Source organism: Corvus moneduloides, chromosome 3 (genome assembly GCF_009650955.1).
Source record: "Corvus moneduloides isolate bCorMon1 chromosome 3, bCorMon1.pri, whole genome shotgun sequence".
Lineage (NCBI taxonomy): Eukaryota > Metazoa > Chordata > Aves > Passeriformes > Corvidae > Corvus > Corvus moneduloides.
The window spans coordinates 12,738,216-12,759,461 of NC_045478.1; the positions used below are offsets into that span (position 1 = coordinate 12,738,216).

The 21,246-nt window shown below is 36.3% G+C and overlaps 1 protein-coding gene across 3 annotated transcripts in view; it reads left to right on the forward strand.

Annotated features, from left to right (window-relative positions):
- The window catches only part of NBAS (NBAS subunit of NRZ tethering complex), a 166,111-nt gene that overhangs the window by 46,430 nt on the left and 98,435 nt on the right, over positions 1 to 21,246 (forward strand). For all 3 annotated transcript variants that reach the window (XM_032104139.1, XM_032104137.1, XM_032104138.1), the window contains exons 24-32: positions 689 to 874; positions 1,839 to 2,012; positions 2,973 to 3,106; positions 3,863 to 3,925; positions 4,557 to 4,679; positions 6,122 to 6,224; positions 8,868 to 9,091; positions 11,263 to 11,375; positions 13,861 to 13,974. In XM_032104139.1, the coding sequence (XP_031960030.1) occupies positions 689 to 874; positions 1,839 to 2,012; positions 2,973 to 3,106; positions 3,863 to 3,925; positions 4,557 to 4,679; positions 6,122 to 6,224; positions 8,868 to 9,091; positions 11,263 to 11,375; positions 13,861 to 13,974 (1,234 nt within the window). The remainder of the gene's footprint in view (positions 1 to 688; positions 875 to 1,838; positions 2,013 to 2,972; positions 3,107 to 3,862; positions 3,926 to 4,556; positions 4,680 to 6,121; positions 6,225 to 8,867; positions 9,092 to 11,262; positions 11,376 to 13,860; positions 13,975 to 21,246) is intronic.

Below are 21,246 nucleotides of genomic sequence, written 5' to 3' on the forward strand. Positions count from 1 at the left end.
GATGGGTGAGTTCTTCTACCAGCTTGCAGTCCTTCAGGGCTCTTTTTAATCATAGTTGACTGTGATCTTAACAACCTGTCAGTAGGTATAGAAATAAAAGCAACTTCCAAGGATCAGTTAAAGTATATAATGTATAAATTAGCATTCTGCTCTCCAAGACTTATGTCTGCCTTGCTGAATATTTACAGCCAGTATTGTGTTCTTTGAAATTGAAACAGAACCTTTCATATAAAGGTAGTTTCAGTCACTAGGGAAGAAGCCTGTTATTGTTTTTTGTGACATAAAATGCAACAATTAAAATTACTAAATCATGTTCAGCTAGAAAAGTCATGTTGCATGTCAGTTACCTGATTGTCTTAGTTTAAAGCAATCCTTCATATTCCATATACTGAGAGGAGCTGTGTGTGATCTCCAGAGGGAATAATATTCTAATTTACGTGCATCAATAGGATGCATCTTGGTTAAAAGCATATAACGATACCATCCCCTAAGATTAAGCATTTTATGTGGTCTTCATAAAGCTGAGAAGGACAATCCATCTGGGAATATACCGTCCACAAAAGCTTCTAGGAACTTAAAATTGCCTATTAAGCAACAGGGAAATAAAATAGATGCACAGACAGGACATAGATTGAAGTTGGCTTTTGGCAAACAGTTGTACAGCAGTGTTTTTGTAATTATTTTTCAGGTTGACTGTGCTCTGTCCCTTGTTCGTCTTGGCATGGAGAGGAACATTCCTGGTCTGCAGGTGCTTTGTGACAATCTGGTCACTCTTGAGACTGTGGTTTATGAGACTGATGGTGATCGAACTTTGACTTTGAAGGAACTTTTAGAGATGAAAGACATTGACAAGCTGAGACTGTTGATGAAGAATGTAAGTATTTTGAATAAATAATAAGTACACCTCGAAATCCAGTAACTCAGGTTACTCTGGATCCTGTGTATATAAAGGCACTGTCATTTTTCTGATGAACCTCTGTCTTTAATTCAGTAAAAATTCTACGTTTTCACTGTTCCTTTTTTGTTGTTGTTGTTGTGGTAGGGTTTATTTCTATGTTTATTTGTTTCTAAAAAAAGCTAAATTGGCTCAGTTTTCTCAAAGACCCACTTTGTCCCTGGCTGAGGACTCAGTGCTACTAAATCTTCTTTTGAAAGCTGTGAACTCCCTTTTTGTTGACCTTTTTTAAGGGATCTTCATTGTAGCTCTTGATGATGCTGCAGATACCACAACAATGAATGTTTTCCATGGATGTTTTCTGGTGTCTTTAAATATTGTCAAGAAACTTTAATATTTGCCTTTGCACTGTATGTGTGTTTTTGTCTCTGTATTGAACTTATCCATGGCATTTCAGGATAGAAAAAGACGTCTTGGAAGGGCTGAAAAATAGCTAGAGATGGAATAGGGTTCTGAAATTCAGTTGAAGAACACATAAGCACCAGAGGAAACTAGAAAAATACTCAGAATTTTATTTTTTATTTATATAGCCACTCAGCATTTGGTTTTCTGTTTTACATTCTTGCTGAATTACTGAAAGTAATGCTACTCGGAGATGCATGCATGGTCTTTCACTCATTCTGAAACTGCAGGAGGAAGGGAGGCTTTCCTCACCAATGGGCTTTACTCTTGTTCTGCTCAGTTTCCTCAAGCCATTGGGTAGCAGAAAGATTGTTTCAGGGCTTCATGATGTAGTGATCTGTTTGTCATAGCTGAAGATAACTGTTTCAGTTATATTGATCAAAAAAGGTTCTATTTGGTTTTTTGCTTTTCCTGCTTATTTTGGACAATGAAGCTGAACTAGTTCTTATATTTCCTCTCTGTAACTCTTTGTGCTTTCCAGTCCTCAGATGAAAAATATGTGAAGAATGTTTACCAGTGGATGATCCCTTTTCTCCACCGCTGTGAAAATCAGTCCCCTGGTCTTGCAAATACCCTTTTTAAAGAATATTTAGTAACACTGGCAAAGGAAGACTTGACTCTACCTCTGAAGATATTTCAGAATTCAAAACCTGCTGTAAGTAAAGAGCCCTGTTGATTCTACTGGTTTCTTTGGAAATTCTTGTCCTGAAGAGGTTAATTCAGAAATAGAGTTAGTTTTTCTAAATCAGACCATCTTTCTGATCTTTCCCTTTTTCTTAGACCCAGAATTTGTTATGTTTTAGAAAACAACAATTAAAAAGTTTTGTAGCATAAATCATAATGCAGCTAAACTGTCCTTGATGAGATTGTCAAATTAATGTAATAATGATTCTAGCTTAGTAGAATAAAAATTACGGATTCTTCTTTGAAGTGATTTTCGGGTGACCTGTTTAAAGTAAATTCCTGGCATATTTGCTTTATAAAAAGTGGATATGAAAGAGTTTAATGATCTCACTAATATTTTTTTCCCTGAGGAATTTTACTAGGAGTAGATTTCAAGTTACTCCCCCCCTCTCCCGCCTTACTCAGCAAATGTAAAGAATAAAGTGGGGGCCATTAGGATTGAGGTGAGAGTTCACTGAGTAAGGGTTGAAGTTGCTTTCCATGTGAGTGTTTTACGCTGCTTCTATGGCTTAAATAATTATTCCAGAGCACACAGGCACATTTCTGCATGCTATTGAATGTTCTGAGTGTATGGACAGAAATCAACCAGTGAAGCACAACCACAGCTCTTCAATGTATGTTGGTACTGTTGTACATATTAAATAAATCTGACAAATGTTTGCAGCAGTTGCCTTCCTCTGCACCCTCTCCACTTCTCAAATTCAAAAAGGGTATAGTGGCATACCACTGTTCTTTCAAGTGTCTGCACTGCAGAAAACTAGCCAAGATAAGATTCAGGTTATGACTTCACCACGTTGTTATCAAGAAACATTCTAATTGCACCTGAAGAAAATTTATTTTCTTGGAGTACCTATTTTTTATGTTGAAAAGAAAATTTACTGTTGAATTAGAAACAGGGAATAAAAACCAGTGTTCTTTCTTTTCTTGTTAGTGTCAGCAACAAATTATCCCTGATCAGGACCAGCTTATGATCACGGCGTTGGAGTGTATTTATAGCTGTGAGCGAGATGACCAGCTCTCTCTTTGTTATGATATTTTGGAATGCCTTCCACAAAGAGGATATGGGTAAACATTTTATTTGTAAATTATTTGGTTATTTACAAATATTTTAGAAATATTAAATATAGTTGTGAATTAAAGCTTTAAAAAGGGTTGTTAAGTCACTAAAGGGCAGACCAAGTTACTGGAATACTCTGTTCACCTCTGAGCTGCCATGATTGTAATGTATCTATATACTTCTGCTGTATATACATCAGAAGTACATACTCTACCAGTTAATGCAGCAGAACATGAGTTAAAGTAGCAGCCTAGACCAAGGCTTCTGTATTGTTTCTTAGACTTTCATAGTCTGATGAATTGAGACCAAGTGTTAGTGCTGTCTTACTGGTTTTCTTGCAATAGTGGCGTCTTGCAGTTAACTTAAAAGCAGCAATATGTCCCTGTGAGAGAGGGAAGATGGAAAACCTATTGAAGGACAAGTAATGCTCAAGAAAGTGAAAGCATGAAGAGGTGATAGATACTCTGTGATCTGTGAGGTGTAAACTATTTTTCCAGTATCTTTTACATGAAGGAAGGAGAGAGCCTGAGAAAAGTCTAAGGAAGAAGGAAAACCTCTGCTCTTAAAAAATTGAGGGACCCTCTAAATTTTAACTGTCTTTACAGCAAGAAGCCCAATAGTTTTAATATTTACAAGTAAACATTTATTTTAATCAAGGAATGTTTCAAACTACTTATCTTCATGTGTATATAATGTGAGTTACAAGAGGAAATTATAAGAAATATGTGTTTATGTATATATTTAATTGTGTGATATCATTGCAGGCCTGAAACAGATAAAACTAACACTCTTCATGATGAAGTAGATGAACTGGAACAAATTCTTAGGTATTGCATTTTGCTGAAATAAATATTCTTAGAGAAATCACTAAGCATAGCCAAGAACATTTTTATAAGAAACCAGCAAGAATATATTTTTTTTAATGCTGTCAACAAGATTATCTGTATGTTTTTTGTATTCAGAACATAGAAATTTTGAATGGTTTTATCTATTTGAATAGTATAGAACTGTAGAGATACTGTTCTTGGAATAAAAGTTTGGGGGGGTTGTGTTTTGGTTTTTTTGCTTTGTTTGGGTTTTTTTGTGTGTGGGGTTTTGTTGGGGAATTTTTTTATTTGTTTGGTTGGGGATTTTTTGTTTTGTTTGTTTTTATTTTCAGTGGGCTTTTTTTTGGCAGGGGGAAGGAGGGTTAACCTGAGGAGTTTGTTTTGATCTTGATACTCTCTAATGCTTTGAGTGATCAAAGACTAAAACTGTGGTGCTATGTGTTTACCCTATGGTATTATTTAATATATATATATAGTTTTTAAAATGTAGGTAATGTTACTCTGGTTAAGCTATACTATTAGAGATTTTATGGAGACTGTTTGCATTTGCAGTACATTGTTTGAGAGTCCTGCTGCTGCAGCAGTAGTTGTACAGTTGTGCAGGATTCAAGAGCGCTGACTCTGTTTGCAGTGTGTCGGAGCTGTTGGAGAAGCATGGCCTGCAGAAGCCGGTCTCCTTCGTGAGAGACACGAAGGACAGTGCAGAGGAGGCGCGGAAGCTGATGATCCGGCTGACAAGGCACACAGGTCGCAAGTTAGTATTCCACGAGGCACCGGGATAAGAGGGGAAGCGCAGTGAGGTAACAGAGCATGCCTGCCTGCTTTGTGGCAGCAGGGAGCTGGGGTGTTCACCCTGAAGACAGTGTACATACAGAGATTGGTTAAACATGTGATTAACATGATTAGTGTTTTGGCTGCATTCTCCACAGTCAAAAATCTCTGCTTTAGTATGTTTGTGTTCAAGTAAACAAGCTTAAAAGGCATACTGGCTGCAAAATATTGCAGGATGATGAATTGTGAAAGGTAACATATTGTAAATAAAGTCCTTTAAGACCTATTTAATTTTATTGAGAGTGTAGGATTTGTAAAATAATGCTTTGGTTTTTTTGGTGTGTTTTCTTGGAACCCTTGTAATATGGTAACTTACTGATTTTAGGTATTGATTCTACCACTTATATTCCCAGTATTATTTCTCAGTTTTTCTAGTTAAGAACTACTTCATTTAACTCATCTTTCAACTGTACATGAATTATTAAATGGCTCTTGGCATAAGCAGATAAAAATTTTGAATCCTGGGAAAACCAGCCATAACTGCGGGTGACTTTCTTTCGTATTTACAGCAAATATGCACAGCAGTTTATCCATTATGGTAGAGTGGTATTTAGATTTTTAGTAGTCTGAAAGCTTTTTAAGACTTCTGGAAACCTCTCTTTAGAAAGATCAAGACAATGCCTCTGTAGGAAAAATGTTGGTTTTTCCACTTCTGTTTTGCCAAAATAAAAGCTAATGCCACATGAGAAAATCACTATTAGCTGGAACTAGCTCATGTAATTTAAAAAGGTCTTTTTCTAATCTGAAAGGCTCAAGATAATGTCAAAAAACCTTCATAGTGTTTTTACTAGTAAAAGTTTTGATAGGGCACAAGAAGTTGAGGCTTTGTGCATAAACAGAGATCCATGGATTCAGAGGGTCAAGAATCTGAATACCACTCAATTTTAAGAAACAAAGTTGGAACTCTATTCTCCTGTGATTGCATGCAATTGATTAGTCCTTTGAGATTGCCTACAATGAACAGCACTTTAATGATCCTCAGTTGCTGTTGGAGACTTGGTTTTGCCCTGCAGTTCCTGGATCAGCAGGAGGCTAGCACTTCAAACTTTCTGATGTGTTATGGAAAATTATCAAAACCTAGCTGGGGACTCTTGAGAAAGATTGCTTAAATCCCTGCCTTATCCCACAGAAAACAGAAAAAGCACTTTGGGCACTGCATTGTTGTCAAACCATTTTATCCCACGGATGCTGTTTTAATATTAATTAATATTAAAAGCCATCTGTCTTTGAATCACTCCTGGTTAAAAGTCTAATTAAATACTGAAATAGCATTTGAGAAAACTCGTATTTTTGGTGATGGAAATCTACTGCTTTTCTTTAAATTTGTTGGGGAAGAGAATATTTAATTTTAAAAAATATTTGTAGGCAACCGTCAGTTGGTGAGACACAGTGGAAGCAATTACTCCAGGATATGTTGGACATGCAGCAGAAAGTGTATAGATGCTTACATTCAGATACTTGCTATGAGGTGAGTTTTGTATCTTCTTACTGACTTATGTCCCAAGTAAGCTATAGATTCTTATTTCATATTGTTGCTCACAACCGTAAATACATTTTCCAAGTGTTGTTACTTGGTTGTCTACTGGCTTTTTGCTGTATTTTATTTAAGGAAAAATTCTGGTGTTTATTCATTTTATCTAAAGCCCTTCTAATAAATATCCTGTATATCTTTTATTAAAATTCAGCTTTTTAGAAATTGAGTCAACTTTGTTCTGTAGCCTGTAGTTCCATGTACAAATGTGTTTAGCAACAAACACTCCGAACTAATGAAAATAAAGCATTGTCTTCACTCAAGCATTTCTTAAACATGGAGTTCTGGCTTGATACTATTATCCAAGATCATTATAGGATTATGGACTTTCTGCTGCTTGCAATTGAAGTAAAATTATGTGAGATGAGAAATCTAACTTCAGTGAAGGTAAAAACCCTTGCATGTGCATAAAGCCCAAACCCATGTCATTAGTATTTGCAAAGGACAGCTGTTAGACAGATGTAGAATTTGCTGTGACGTGTTATTTACATTTTCACTTCAATGTACTGCATTTTATTACAGATGCAGTACTGTGTCCACTATAATTAGTGTTTATATCTATATAAAAGCAGGTTTTATTGCAGTTTACAGATTTAATTGCTTATGGCTATCCATCTGATTAGCTCTTAGGAGAAGTTTTAAAAGCAAAGTAGAAAAAAAAAGAAAAAAACCAATGCTATTCAACTTACATGTGAGAAAAATCATTCTTTCCCTGTAGTGCAGCTAGAAAAATTGCAGCATGTTTAATAGTCATGGTTTTGTGGTAGGCTACAACTTGGTGTACTTGAAATTTTTTTTACGTGCATGTTAAAAAATTGTAATACTAGAGCACTCTATAAATAAGGCATTTGCTTTGCTCTGATCTTAATGTAAGTTTTCTATTGACACTATTTTTTTAAACTCTGAACCATATAATTGAAAAAGAAACACAACTAAGGGTTTTGGAAAAAATTATGTAGGAGTACTGAAAATGCTTTGAAATGTGGTGCTGTCATATGCAATTATACTTCAATAACTTCAAAATTGATAAATTGGTGAGGCAGTAAGGATTTGCAATCCCATCTGAGGTTTCAGTATTTTTGAGCATGATGCTTAGTTTGTTCTTCTTTCATGCAAGGTGAATTCTGTCCTCTTGAAGGAGGACTTCTTAAGTTTTGAGAGAGGTAAATGTTCCATGTGGGATCTTTGAGGAAGAACGTCAGCTGTGATACTTTGCATCTCTCGCTGTTCCTTGAGGGTTGGTATGTTGTGAAATGGAAGATGATCCAATTGTGTGATGTTCTTTAAGAAGCACAGAACTGTTTTCCTTTCCAGAGCATGAGGTGGTTTGGAGAGGTTCTTCCTAGAAAAAAAGTATCCTGAAATTAAACTATGATTGGATAGAGTGCTAAATAATCTCATCTATGCCCTCTTTCCCATGAAAGGTTGGACCAGATCATCTTTAGAGGTCCCTCCCAACCTGGGCTCTGTGGATACAAAATGCTGCTAGCAAGGATTTTCTTGCTATTTTCTAAGCCTGTGAGAGACTTTTCTCTCTCACAGAAGAGGTAGCAGAGTTATGTAAACAATGAAACACCTGCAGCCATGAAAAGTCTTGTTTATAGTATAGTAGAAAAATATTTTGACAATGGATGTTTAGGATTTTAGCCAATCACCCTAAGGGGTGGCTGATCCTTTGTCCAATTAGACTATGAAGAAAAAAGTCTATAGAAGAGTTTGTGAAATAATTTAAAAAATCAATCTTGCTGCACAATTCCTGCCTGCTGGATCTTCTCTCCTCCTCCCTATGGCTGCGGGACACGGTGATATGCCCTAGGGCAATTATTTTTTTTTTAATAGGGCTCTTCTATGATTCACTGATCCTCTTGAATTTGCTATGAACTTTAAAACATTCAATAAAGGCCATATTGTTGCAGCTGTGATATTTTCTGAAATGATCAAATTTCTGTTTCTTTTCATTAGGACAATAATGACTATGCTTAAGAAAAAAGCAAATTATTTTTGTAAGGAATTGAGATTATTTTGAGTGTCTTAAAGTGGGTAAAACTTTTACCTGTAAATAAGCTAGGTGTTTTCTGGCAGAATACAGCATTATATTAGTTTGCATTCTTTGAAGATAGTCTTGGTTGAAATTTAAGGAACATTTTACGTGCTCAGTCCTATATATTTTTAGTTTCTTTAGGAATACAAAATTTCTTCTCATATGTTGTTAGTTTTAAGGTCTTAATAGTGAACTGCCTTTTCAGATTCTTATATTGTAGTACACCTCAGAATGTAGGTATATTTTTGGTGTCTTAAGTCATACTGTAAAAAGACAGTTAATATGCTTTTTTTTTTTTTTTTTTTAACTTCCAGTAAATAGAAAGTAGCTACTAGTTAATTTTAGCTTTACTTAAGTGAATTGTAGAAATACTTCCCTTGACAGAAGTCAGATTTTCTGCTTGGACTGAATATATATATATATTCTTTTGACTTCAAAGTTCCTTGCATTCAAAGGGGTTTATGCCATAAAATGCAGATAAGCTTAATTGAAACTGCTGCTGCTCCTGCAGGTTATTAAATTACTGTTCTTTCTTTTAGATATTCACCGAAAGTCTTTTATGCTCAAGCAGTATAGACAATATCCACCTGGCTGGGCAAATGATGCATTGCCGTGTTTGGTCAGTGGATCTGCCGAGTTCATCAAAAGGGAAGCTGCAGTACCGAGTCAGCTATGCCAGAAGTATTGAACTAGTTTTGGCTGCTGGTAGAGAATATTTCAATTCTTCAACGAGTTTGACTGATAGCTGTATGGAGTTGGCCAGGTACATTTGCCACTATCATATACATAAATACAACTGAGTTAATGTTGTCATAGCATTAGGGTTTATTTGATATTATATTCCCCCCCCCTCCCCTCCCCCAGTCGTCTATTGAGAATATTTTTCATAAGCAGGCTCTGGAAGTACAGAGTAATGTTGCTTTTAATGCAGGGAGTTTAAAGACCCTTTTAATGAATAAGGGTCCTGTGACCAGCTTTTCTCTTAGGGTTTTATGGTGATATTTCAAAATACGTGGTTTATAGCTCAAATACTTGGTATGAATGTGTGACTCTGTGTTTATTCTGTTCAGTAACATGTTTTGGTCCTTCTCTGACTTACTTCAAGGAGTTGTTTCATGGTAACTTACCTTGTTTCCATGAGTGATTATCAGTGTATAGGTCTCCTAGTAGCCTTCATGTATGTGTTGGTTTAGGTAGAATATATTTGTCTTCTCTTTAGCTCTTTTATTCCACTCCTATTTTAATCTTCACCCTGAAATATTTGTCAATATGCCTGAAAAATATGATGGGTTCATATGGGATGTTCAGCTAACATACAGTTTTGGTTTTGATTTAAAATGTGTTTTCTTAATGAACGTGTGGAGATAAAAGTCATATGATAAACTGGAGAAATCAAATACTTCCTGATTTAATGTGTATGGTGAATTAAACCATTTAAAATCATTGAGATGAGATGCCATCTGGACAAGCTCAAGAATTGAAGCTCATGAGACTCATGAAGTTCAACAAGACCAAGTGCTGGTGCTGCACCCTGGTATCAGTCCAGGCTGGAGGATGAACAGATCCAGAGCAGCCCTGCTGAGAAGGACTTGGGGATGCTGGTGGAGGAGACAGCTGGACATGTTCTCTTGCAGCCCAGAAAATTAAATGTGTCCTGGGCTGCACCCAAAGCAGCAAGGGGAGCAGGGGAGGAAGGGGAGGGGGTGAGACACCACCTGCAGTGCTGCATCCAGCTCTGGAGTCCCAGCACAGGAAGGACACAGACCTGCTGGAGTGTGTCCAGAGGGATGAAGCACCTTCTTCTTTCCTCTCCTGTGAGGAAAGGCTGAGGGATTTGGGATTGTTCAGCCTGGAAAAGAGAACATTCTGGGATGACCTAAATGTGCCCTTCCAGTACCTGAGGGGAGCCTGCAAGAAAGATGTAGAGGGACTTTTTACAAGGGCATATAGTGGGACAAGGGGTAATGGTTTCAATGTGGAGGATAGTAGGTTTACACTGGATGTTTGGGAAAGAAAAAAAAATTCTTTACTGTGAGGGTAGTGAGGCACCAGAACAGGTTGTCCACAGAAGCTGTGGATGCCCCATCCCTGGAAGTGTTCAAGGCCAGGCTGAATGGAGCTCTTGAGCAACCTGTTGTAGTGGGAGGCGTCCCTGCCCATGGCAGGGGATTTGGAACTAGGCAATGTTTAAGGTCCCTTCCAACCTATGTCTGTTCTATGATTCTATGATTTTGCATGTTGATTTTCTTTGTTCAGCATGTATTAGTAAAACTACATATGAATACACTGTACCAGAATGCAACTTGTATTTTAAAAAATTATTTAAAAGCTTATTACAATAATATACTATTCATATGACTTGAAAAAAAAATATTTAGAGTAATGTGCTCTTAATAGTTGCATTTATTAATTTGTCTTCAGAGGAATTTAGTGGGGGTTTTTTTATTGTTGTTTTGTTGTAGTTGTTGGTTGGTTGGTTGGTTTTTTTTTTAATTCAGCTTTGGTTTATTTGCTGTACCTAGCTGAGGAAACTGAATTTGTGACAATGACTCTTAATGTTTCGCTTCCTGTCAACTTTTTGCACTGTTTTGCTTTTATCTTCTAGAATATGGCATTATCAAAATGCAATAGTGGTAGGAGAAATATTTCCCAAAATAATTACGTATTTAAGTACTTACACTATTAAAGTAGTTACATCTATTAAATTCATTGCCGATCTAAATTCAGGAGGGTTTAGGTGATGTACTTATCACAACCAGTTGAAGGCAATCCAAAACCAGAAATTTGTTAAAATGTTTAGAGTATTTTGATGTTTCACAAGTACGGTAAATTACTGCTTGGTTGTTTTGTTTTATTTACTGGTGAACTTTTCCCACAAGTTTAACTTTGAATGTATTCATCAAACTTTAGGAAAATGTGTTTCATTCTTATTAGGTGCTGTCTACAACTTATTGAAGACAGTCCGAGTGCTGTTCAGGAGGAGTTGGACCTCATTCGTGCTCTGGGTTACCTGGAAGAATTTGGTGTGAAAATATTACCGCTACAAGGTACTGCATAATTTTATTCTTTATATGATTACTTGAATCACAGGCATAAATATGCATGAGAAATAGCTACTATTACATAAGTGTGACATGATTAAACTTAAAGAGTTCACTTCCTGCCTCCAAGCACTTTACAGGCACATACAAAAGTAATTTTTGTAATGAAATTTTTTAGAATATGTGAGGTAAGAAGGATATTTGCATATGGTGTCTGTGTTTTGGGACTTACTTTCAGCAGGACTTTAAAATAGAGTACCGAGTATATGAAACTTGAACAGAAATAATTTAAGCTCATATTTTGTTTGCCAAATAATCTGCACTTGCCTGCGTGCTTTAAAATAACAGGTGGGAGAGAGGTACTTCATGCAGAGGCAGTTTTCGTGTCTCCAGTGGGCTGTTTAATTTTGAGGTATATAAAACCCAATGACAGTGGAAGTGAACTTTTATTAGGTATTTCTTCTGATGATGTGCTTAAAACTAAATCTTTTGGAGCTCTGACTCCAGTGAAAGTTGTTGGACAAAAGTTGGAAAGAAGTTATGATTATGTACAAAGAAATTGCATGAACAGTAGTGGAACTGGCTGAGATGAGCACTGAGCCATGAGACATGCTGATGATAATGTTTTACTTCTGGCATTGTGCAGAGAAATACTGGGATTTATGGCTAGCACTTCAGTGCTTTCCACTTCATGGAAAATGAAGTAGATATTCTCAGTGGCTGTTGTTACTTTACTTTGGTGTTCTCCTTTTGTTCTCTTTTTTTCCAAGTATTTGTTCAAGTGAGTTGATGCTCCGTGTGTTATATTCAGAAATCTTACAATTTCTGGACTGAGAATGTCTGATTTCCAGATCTTGCAGTACTGGCCTGTTGATTCCTAGAGTAAAATTATTTCTCAGTCAGTTTGTTCAGCCTCTAGAAAAGTGCACATATTTTCTTCAACTTTTTTTGATGTGGACTTGGAGGTATCATGCATAATACTGCATTAACAGTATGTGTAATACAACTGATCTAGATTAATTAGAACATGTGAAATAATGCATGTGATTTCATTAATGACCCTGATTTACCCTTGCTTCAGTATCTTTCATGTAAATCAAATTAATAAGATTAAAATGATGTTTCCAATTTTAATGAAAGCCTTTAAATGATCTGTTACTTTGGTAGAGTGTCGTTAAAAATAGCACTAAGGATCAGCTGTTCCCACAGCAATAGTTTTTTAGCAATTTTTTAGCAATTTTTGCAGTTCTGTATTTAGTTTTCTGTAGATCTTCCCCCACTTCTATTTTTAGCAAATTCAGTAGTTTATGAACTACTGTTATGCTATATTTTAATAAAATCTGGTTTGAAGACTCCTTTTTAAAATAAAATGTGAAGGAAAGTCCATCATTAAGTGTGTTTTACCCATGGTATTATATTAGATTACTTTTAGTTATGTATTAAAAATTCCTGCTTAAATAATCAGTGACTGGAAACGTTTTATTGTTGTATACTAATATAGGCCTGTGATAGAATATTAAAAATTAAACTAAAAATATGACCTTTTCCTGCTCTTCCATTCTTATTCATTTTGGTCTAATTTGATTTCCAGAACTAATGATTTTCATTATGCAAATACTACTTTGCTCTTACTGAGAGGCCTGATATCCTGTGTTTTAAGCCCCATATGCTAATGCAGAGTTTATCCCCCATGCAGCCATTCACTCTTATTTAGTGTTAAGTGGAATATCTGCATGCTGTTCCTCTGAGTTCTGAGAACTTGCATGGTATGAAAGCATTACCTTTTAAAACAGCAGCCTGAAGTTAGCCACCCACTAACAAGCTAAATATGGCACTGGAATCAGTTCATGATATTAAATCATGCAATTACAATAATTGTTTAATTCTTGGTAAAATCTTTTTTGAAACACAGTACTAATTATAAGCTGCTCAGGATACAGTTGACAGAACCTGGTGATTTGCAGACTGTCCTTCCACTTCCACAGAAAATTTTTAAGTAAATTAAGAGTTTGCTAATGACAGTTCTTTGAGTCTATGTGATGTATCTTGTCCATGCTAAAATAAAATGTAGCGTGAAATCTTAGTTCGTTACAACATTCTAAACAAAAGTTAGTGTCTGTGTTAGCAGTCTGCAAAAATGATAATTAAAATTGTGTAAAGGTATATCGGTTAATTGTATACATTTAAAAACAGTGAATGTGAAAAAATGAAATAAAAGTAAGTTTTCATTCGGGTCAGTTTTCCGCTTTTTGCTCCCTTCATAACTTGACTTGACTTGCTAATGATTGGGGCTGGATATCCTGCGGCGTTATTTTAACTTTCTGTTTGTAGGTACAATTGAGGATCTGCATGCAAGCAGCCTTGAGCTGGCTTTCAGTTTGTATTTGCATTCTTATACTCCCCAGCACTCCTCCTGCCCTGTGTTGTTGAAGCAGGAGCACAGCAGTCAAGTTCATTTGTGCAGTCTCTAAACCAGTTCTGCTTTCAACAGTGCGTTTGTGTTCCGATCGACTCGGTCTCATCAAGGACTGTCTGGCACAGACGTCAACAAACTATAAACAGTCTGCTAAGCTCCTGGAACTGGCAAACCTGCTGAGGGTTGCAGGTAAGCTGTGTTAATAAGACACTGAGTTGCATTGCAGTGTGCATTTATGTTATGTTTTAGGACATTTGAGTTGATCATTAGAATATGTGTTCAAAGATACCATTAAAAAGTCATCTGGAAGAGGGGAGGAATGAAACATTTCACATGAGTGGAATATTTTCTCTGTAAAATAGCTGAAATGGTCAGCTGCTACATTCTGCTAATACCTGAAATAAAAAAAATGCCTTGTCTAGTCCAGAGCTGGAGTAAAGGCTGTACTAGTTTGAAAACAAACCAGTGGGAGACTCCAAGTCAGAAGCACAATTTAATAGGAAAATGAAAGATAAAGGCAGTAAACACTGGTTTAAACTGACAGAGCCAGGATACAACCTGACACCCTGTTAGTCGGGGTGGTGATAGCAGTCCGATTAAATGGTGGCTGCAGTCCTCCTGAAGTGATGGATGTGGTTCTGTTGAAGCAGTGATCCTGTAGAAGGGTCTGCTCTTCCTTAGAAAGTCCAGTGGTAGCTGTGTAGCTCCTGTCCTCTGGGAATCCAGTGGAAAGGTGTCTGTGGTGTTCGGAATCTCAGATTATATCCAGGATGGAATGCTTGGTTCCTTCTCCTGGGCGGAGCATCTCACAATGGGATGATGTAATTTTATGAGTCATGCAGTGAGGCTGGATGACCCATTAACAGAAGATCTCCCCCGGAGGGAGTTACCAGGGATGTGTCATGGAAGAGACAAAGAACACTGCCCCACTTGGCTTTAACAGATAGTGATAGAATACATACTTTTGGTTACATCTTACATTATAACCTAAGACAAGGCTTATTTCAGATTGGAGGAGTTGTGGCTGAGAATATCTTGTTTTACAGTTAATTGGTAGTACTGAAATTACCGTGAATGTTATTACCTCTGTCAAATAAGGCAGTCTGATTTAATAATAGTTGCATTTAAGTTAGAGGGGGAAAAGTTGTCTGTTAAGGATGAATTTCAGCTGGTAGGCTTCAGTCTATGCTGCATATATCTCATTTGGGCACTAAAAATAATACATTAAGTTGAGTATTCATTTGAGGAGCCGAACATCTTCAAAGATTGAGTCCTGAGGATATTGGGAGGGGGTGTTATGGGTTTTTTTTATAGCCTACCTAAAGTATCTGCCTTTTGATTTTTTTTATTTTTGAAAAATGCTTAATCAATGCAATGGTAAACATAATACTGCTGTATTTTTATGATGTAGAAATAGAACATAGAAATATAAAATAGGTATTTTTATTTCATGCAGCGTATGAAAATCAGTGCATTCCAGCTTTGTCATTGAAGCATGCCTGGCTAATTCCTTTCTCCCTCTCTATTTGTTAAATAATTTAATTTTTTTTCTTATGTTTTCAGGAAGCTTAGTACTGGCAATTTTTTGCATAGTATTATAAAAAGGGAGGGAGATATTTGAGACAGTTGTGTAAGGTTGAGAACTGAGGTATGGAAATTAGGTTGTTGACCTCTCAAGATCCCAGAGTCCTAAGGAAAGGAGTCACAGGAAATGTCCTGACTCTGGTCAGCACAGTGCTGCTACATGAAAGGTGGCAGAGGGGATGGTATGGTACCATGTTGGGTAGCTGGATCCAATCTAAATATTTAATATGTAATCCACAGAAAAATTGGAATGACAGTAGTAACTTCTTTTTCTTTGCCTGTCAAGCTTTTGGGGGAAAAAAAAAGTCTCCCTTATTGGTTCATAAGACAAGGTTGCTGTACAGCTGTTTCCTCCTCTCTGCTTTGTCCCATCCAGATCAAGTTAAAATCTGTCCATTTTTCTTAGTATTCTGGGTTCTTTGGGCTAATGTTGCTGATTTTTGTTTTATCTTCTTTTTGAATCTAAGTGATTCTCTTTGTGTGAAAGAAGGAAAACCAAGATCCAGAGAGATTCTATAAAGCTTTGTCCAGTAGTGTTATCCTAGTGCCTCAGCTGTAGGATTTACAGTGCCCTGGTATGTACCTTTGAAAAGGGATCAAACTTGTGGTCTCACCTCCAGAGACTGAAAGATGGCAGTCCCTGCATAGTAGGTAGAGAACTTTAGGGAATTTTGTATAGAGTTCATTGATACAGTAGTGTCTGTATGCTAGTGTTACATCACAGTGACACTTAGGCACCACTGAAAAGAGAGATTTAAGAGGTATTCAAAGCCAGAGATGAAATGGCCTCTCACTTCTTCTTTTCCGTGCATTTACCAGGCTAGAGAAAACCAGATGATGAATGTGTGAGCTGGTTAATTTTTAAACAGGTGAATTATTTAAAAACTACTGCTTACTCTACCAGTGACACATTTATCTTGCGAGTGTTGGACTCTGACTTTAATGGTTAGCCTTGGGAGTAATGCTGATGGTTGCTCCTATGGTAAGTAGGGAATTTTAGTTGTAAAAGTACATTTCAAGAGTGAATCTTGGTAAGAAATACATGACTTAGACACTTTTCTCTTACGCTAAATCTGCAAATAACATGGTCGCTTTCAAAGGAATCTTTTGGTTATAGAATAACATTTATTTATCTGAAAGGAAAGTATAGCAAGAAACATTTTCAGTAGTGACTTTCTGTGGTGGGGAAATGTGATGGGGTGTTTTTTAAATTTTGTTTTACATAAGTAGTTTTAAGCTTTTGTGATTAAAACCCATTTCACTGTCACTGAAGGATGGTTAGTTGGATTGCTTATATTGGAAAGCTGTTATCTGTAGAGAATATTCATTTATGAGTAAAATATGGATTCAGTATGAGAATGCCATAGTTGTGAATTTTATCTAAACTTAATTGTTGTAGGAGATGGGCTGTGGAAAATGGATTTATTTAATTTTAAGAAACTCAGTATTTTTAAAATGTTCTTGTTTGTTTGTTTTTTTGGATTTGAAAGCTGTAAACAGCATAACACTGTTACTGCAGATTTTTTTGTGGCTGACTCTCTAGCCCATTGAAAAGCATCCAGAAGATTACCCAGTAGCATATAAAGGAAACATGATTGTCATCATTGCTTTAAAGCATGCATGTAAAAGCAATATTCTTCCAAATTATTAAAGAAAGTCTGTAGAGCTTTACTCTTTGGTCCTTAATTGTTGGTCTGTGTACCTCTGATGAGTGGTAGAATAGGTAACCTTATGCTGATTTTTTAAAGAGTCTTAGAATTTGAATAGCTAAGTTATTACCTTTGAAAGCAGATTTTAAGTGTAATGCTGGTATAACTTTAGTCATAGTGTGTAATGAGGAGTGCTGTATATAATTTGATGGTAGAGATTAAAAAAAATAAGTTGAAACATGACATGTAGAAATGGTATTTCTGTACCTGTCAACTTGTAATTTAAGTTACTGAGTTCCAATTAATTATTAATATTAATTCATATTATTAATACTGTTTTTAATATCATGAAGAGTTATTTTAGGACTTGGTAGCCATATCAAAAGTGTGATAACAAACACTAGTATTATTGCACAAATCAGTTTACAGACAAAAGGGCAGCTTATGCATACAGATTCTAAGATTTTTGAATTAGTATATTTTATTTTAAACTTAATATTAGAAAAGGAAAGCCTTCTTGCAGTTCTAGTGTGGATAGTCTTTGTTTGCAGGTGTAAAACTACTGGGACAGGGTATTGTGATTTCTAAGAGCTTATGATGAAAGCAGGTGGTCTTACTGAGATATTTTTGGATGGATCTAGATATTGAAAAAGGTGATTGAACTTTATGGACTTGTTTAATGAAGAATTAGATAAAGTGCTGCTGGGATAAAGATTTGATTTTTGTCCTTAATTGGTTTTCACTACTTACACAATTACCCTGATTTATGAGCCACCTTTGCTGTGTAAGAAGTTCTGATTTTGTCCTGTGGAACATACTTACTGGTATTGGTTGTGCATGCTCGAAGTTGTGGTCCCTTCTGTTCCAAATCCACTTTGTAGAGTGTTTTTTTGCACTTTGTCTGCTCAGTGGAGGAATTTGTTTCAGTATTTTCCCCTCTTTGTTTCCCCTGCCACCCCACCCTGTATAATTACTGATGGGGAAAGACCTTCTCGCTACATCTGTCCATGTCTATATAAACTTTTTACATTTGTGTGTATATAGAACATGAAGCATATGCTATGTTTTATTATATGTAATATATAGCCAGCCTATAAAATCCTAAGAACATATATATTTTAATTTAAATTTTGGAAGAATGCATTTTTTGTGGATTCAAGGGTAGATTGCACAGAGTCATTGTTAAAGAGCTTTGTGAGCTGTGTACTCTGAATACAGTTTGCTTAGAGAACAGCACTGAAAGTGAGTAATATTCATTATTCATATTTATCAAAGTTAAAATCTTGCTTAGGTAATGATATATCAGCTAGCTTCTTAATTGCTTTAAATATTTGATTAATTACAGTGGACTCTACTTAAACCTCATGTTACTACCTCTGTAAAGTAAGCACACAAGTGTTACCTTAATTTCACAGATGGGTAAAGTGAGTGAGGGAGAATGTGCTCAGCATGACAGCCAGAAAATATGCACCTGCTCAGGGAGCTGGAGCTGTTCTGTCTCTCACAATCCTCACTTAATTCATGCTCTGTGTTAAGAAAGGGTGTAAAGAAATCACTTTATGCAATTACTTGAGTAGATGTGTGCAAAAAAAGTAGGGAGAAAAGCTTCTGTATCAGAAATTAGGAGCATCTTCTCTTCTCTTAGTGTACATCAAACAGACCTAGTGAGTGTTGGTCCGTATTTCCTTTTTCAGGCTCTCTGGAAATGTTTCCATTATTCTCTTTTCTCACAACTTTTGTTGTAATTTATTTAATTTTAATATCTATAAGCAAATTCTAGTAGCTTTAAACTTCGCTCACATTTCTTAGTTAAAGCTTAATTTTGAAATCCGTCTTTCGTAACACTGACTTTCTTGCATTTGGAATTAACCGTGTAGATGGCTTCTGATCTGCCAGATATCCTAAATGTGGGCGACGTGGAATTTCTGAAGTGTATGTACAGTGTTGGTATCATTTGACTTTTAAGTTTCAATTGCATGATTTCATTCAGGATAATGTTATTTCATCCACTCACAAATAGCATGCATCTTATGCAAGGTGTTTCAATAAGCTCTTTTTCTTCTTTATATAATCTAGATTGGATCCAAGCTTTAAAAAAGTATTTGCATATCCTTTTCTTCTCAAGAAAAAAAATTCAAGTATTTCTGAGCTTTCATATTTTTTCTCTTGTCATTTTCATTAGAACCTCAGAATCATTTAGGTTCTAAAATCTCTTCAGAGCACTGAGTCCAACCATCAGCCTGGCACTGCCAAGTCCACCACTAAACCGTGTCCCTGAGTGCCATGTCTCCATGTCTTTTTAAATACCTCCACTTCCCTGGGCCTGTGTGTGCATACACTTCCCTTCCTCATCCCCTTCCACTCTCCAGTTTCTAAATTTGATCTGAGTCTGTCCGGTGTTATCATTAAGGCTTGAAACAGAATTACCATGTAATATAATCAGGTCACCATTTTAAGAGTTTTGTCATTCCTGTCTTGGTTTTGAGTCTTGGATATCTGTCAGAATGGCAAGGGAGACAATTCAGAATTCAAAACTTTCCCTTTTATAAGACTTTATTATTGAAATATCATCAAATGATGTGTTACAAAGCTGAAGCAGTGACTTTTTCCGTGTCTGAATAGAAGACAATGACTAAACTGCAGCAGTGAGCATTATCAGTCACTGCATGGTTAATGAAAGGTGTGTGAAAAAGGGCTTCATGCAGGGATTCACTAACATTGGAGCCAGTGGTTGTTCTGTGCCATAACAGTGAGTGCCAAGGTAATGGAAGCATCAATGAGTGGAGATATGATGAGCAGCTATAGCCAAGGACTAGAAGGAAAGTGATCCATATATTTTATGCTTGTGCTTTTGTAAAACATGCAGAGATGTATTGTACTGTATCAAAAGTACTGGTGATGGGGAACTTGACTCCATGCGACTGGTCAAGCACAGTTAAAGAAACCATTCCTTGGTCCAAGTGTTCTTCCTTTCTTTCTTCAGTGCCACTGGTTTTTAAGTGGGAATAAATAGCAGTGATTATTTTGGCTATCTGAAATCTGAGGGGTAATAGTTCGATTGTTTCTCTTGACTTTTCTTTGTGTTTGCCGCTTAGTCAGATCTCTCTGTAAGAAGTCAAGCTGTCAGGGTGAAGTGGGCATCAGGAGATGAGTGGCAAGTACATGTCCCTCGCTCAGAGAAATGACAGTTCACATTTAGCTTGTGAGGATAGAAGCAGCTCTTTGTCATCTGTAATTGCTTTTGCCCAAATGAGAAGTTCCCAGGTTCTAGAGGGCAAAATTTTGCAACGGGAGAGCCTTGAATGTGACTAATTTGCAACATCGTGTGCTGGCAGTATATTGAGCAGGAGGCTGAAAGATAAAATGATGGGAAGCCAGCCTGTTCTCCCAGCTGAGTTAGTTGTGATGTGCTGGGATTAGGGGAGGCTTGACTGAGTTTAGTAATTATGGTAACTTCACTTGCCTGAATGTCATTGTAGTGCAACTGCTACAACTTTACTTTTGAGAAAGCTTTAAAAAGAAATTTGCTTTATCTGTGATGATGGATCTGCAAAGTGGAGTTAAAAATAACAGCTATACAATTGAAGAACGTGTACTCTTTAAATGGTTTTTGAAACTGGATGTGTTTAACCTTCTGAAATATTTGCATTTCACAAGTTGTAGTAATAGAGTGTCATAAACCAGTGCCCTTTTCAAATGGCTGTAACAACGCTGACTGCATAAAATTGCTTTTAATAATAGAGGAGAAGCACAACCAAGAAGCTTGCATATAAAAAATCCACTCATTTTCATTCTAAAAATTCTTTCCTAAATTAAAATTTATAGATTATTTTTCCTGTGTATGTTTTGTCACCTTCTCATACAGTGCATGGACATACATAGTATTTTGAGCACAAGACTGGACAAACTAGTGCCAGCAAATTGTTCACTCTAAATTGAAAAAAAGCTTTTAGAAAAATACAGATGACTAGTGAAGGTTGACAGGTATAAATGTTATTTGTATTGACTATAACTGGCTTTCAGAAGGAGATGAGCCATCTCATTAGATCTTCATCTGTGAATGCTGATGTATTAAAATTGAGGTCAGGATGTTTTTCTCCAAAGATCTTTGATGAAACTTCAGTCAGAAGGCTTCAATAGTATCTGAACTGTAAGATTCGATTCATAACTAGTGGAAGACGCACTGTCCAGAAGATCTGGTGACTGAAATGGATGTATGGTGTGGAAA